This window comes from Echinococcus granulosus (genome assembly GCF_000524195.1).
Source record: "Echinococcus granulosus chromosome Unknown EG_S00013, whole genome shotgun sequence".
NCBI classification, from domain to species: Eukaryota; Metazoa; Platyhelminthes; class Cestoda; order Cyclophyllidea; family Taeniidae; genus Echinococcus; species Echinococcus granulosus.
The window spans coordinates 1,502,469-1,504,694 of record NW_020170393.1 but is presented as its reverse complement, the minus strand read 5'-3'; the positions used below and the strand labels follow the sequence as shown (position 1 = coordinate 1,504,694).

The 2,226-nt window shown below is 38.6% G+C and overlaps 1 protein-coding gene across 1 annotated transcript; it reads right to left on the bottom strand. All coding sequences in view use genetic code 11, as the record gives it.

The window, feature by feature from the left end:
• Positions 1–336: 336 nt before the first annotated feature.
• On the bottom strand, positions 337–1,844 carry EGR_02867 (hypothetical protein; the record flags this gene model as incomplete). Its single annotated transcript, XM_024492116.1, has 2 exons — positions 337–438; positions 1,662–1,844. The coding sequence occupies 2 exons, from the start codon at positions 1,842–1,844 to the stop codon at positions 337–339; spliced, it is 285 nt and encodes a 94-aa protein (XP_024353610.1).
• Positions 1,845–2,226: the final 382 nt, after the last annotated feature.

Below are 2,226 nucleotides of genomic sequence, written 5' to 3'. Positions count from 1 at the left end.
GCTAGAGATTTGGTAACAAAATTTTGAAAACTTGGAAACTGCATTTTGGAAGTAATTTGGACGACAAATTTTCAGGGCTATCTTAGTTGTTAGCTGTGATTAATTCTGTTTAAGCAGCTATGTTCTAAAATTGAATTATGGATGTATTTAGAGAGAGCAAATAGGAGAGAGTTGGTAGAAGTTGCTTAATTTTAAATAAAGTTGACAACTGCAACAGATTATTTGTTCAAATTGCCTCTCTTAATCTTGCCAAACTTAGTTTCCACCTGTCTTACCTCTATTGATTTAGCTTTTCTTTTAGTTCTCCAGGTTCAAACTTATAGACAGTATAGGGCATCACAGAGAAGGTAAATTCTTCAAGCTTATTGCCCTCATTTGTCCTGAGGGAGATTGTGGTTTGGCTAGTGATGCTAATGCATCCTCAAGTTCTTGATTTATCTACGCATAAAAGACACAATTACTAATGAAGCACATCTATTGACAAAATTAGTGAAAGCTAGTTTTTATTAAAACTCGGCCCTTCTGTATGCTCAGCCAGATTAGTCTAGATTCTGTCCAGGTGGTAGAGAGGTATCACGTATTTACTTGATATTATTATAGCGGGTTTACAGACAGCTCTGAGCATGATAGAAGAGCTAAGGGCTACTAGCATTATTTAGCGGACATGCCGCCTAGCAGAAGTAAAAAGACGGAGCCTTAAGTACCCGCGAAATCTAAACAAAGAGATGAGCAGATGGCCGAAGTATTAACAATCAATGCTCACTGGAATTCCGACACTTTCCCTCCCCATCCACTCCAGTACAGTAACCTTCTTTCGTCTGTGAGTATACCCCCAAAACAATTATTTTCTCGATTACTTTATGTGTTGTTTGTCAAGGTGCTTATTTGCTACACATTGGCCACTTTAACATTAATTTATAGGTTCATGTTATTTACAAGGCTGGCAATAAATCCCCCTCTTTTCGCCTCCTTTCCAATGGAATGGCATTCAAGGTATCAAGGGAGCTTGGCGTTTGATACTTTACATGATCGCTTCACCATCATTTCGGCGTCCACTGGTACCAAGAGGTCATTGTGACCATTAGTGACCAAAACAAATCGACCAATTCTAAACATGTTTTGCGGATTACTTAACCTTACTCAAGATAATTAATTGAACAATATGCTAGTAAGGAAGTGACAAACCAAATTTAATCTTAACTCTTTGCCGCTCCTAATCTAAGTCGGATTTAAACATTCTCAGATGATACCTTATTTCCTCTACTTGTACTAAATTTTAGCACATGAAATGTCTCCTAAAGTCGGAAGAAGTCATTATGATAAGGTGAAAAATATATTGCTGACGTACAGTAGGGCTCTGAGGATCCTAGAAGTCATGCCACACATTGGTAGTAAAGTGGTGGAGACGTCTACCTCCACGCAACCAAAACATGAAGTTAAACAAATAATGATGATGGCACAAAAGTTCATTCAAGTACTTTTGCACAAATCTCTTACCAAGTTTAATAATAAAGTTAGCTCTACTTAAGGCAGCAACTCAAAAGAAAGTGGTGTTTCGATACCCCTGGTACCACCGCAACCCAGAGGTGCTATTATTGTTATTATATTAATTGCAGTAAGGCACAGTCACCCTCAGAGCTTAACAGCAGTCTGCATCTCACTTGGTGCTTAGAATCCAACCAATCTCTTCTTGACACTCTGCCATAAACAACTGCCATCCAGTGACAAAAGGACAAATACCACTTGGTTTTTGAAGTCGTACTGCGACAAACCGAATTAGAACGTTGCATACGTATTCGTAAATACGTGTATTTTGACCTCATTTGCTCCACATAAATTGACATTAAGAGTTTGCAAAGAATAAGGCTTGACTAGTTGAGTGAGATTATTTTTTGTCTTTGAAAATATGTAATGTTATATTTCCTCTGGTGGAATTTATTACGATAAAGTTGAAATCCAAACTACGCAGATGGCTAGAATAGAGGGGGCTAGGTCTCGTTACCTCACGGAGCACCAGGCTGCCAGAGAAAATCCAATTAGGGGCACAATTCGCAGAATAGCTCATTTCCCTTTCTCCCACGACATTCCACACCCCATCAACGCAAATTTGCGTGACTCTCTAAACGCAATTAAGCGTTTCAAGCTCTTCATCGAGATTGGACAAAAGGCGTGGAAAAATAAAGCATATATATATGGGAGTCGCTTAAACAGGTAAATGTTTTGGGA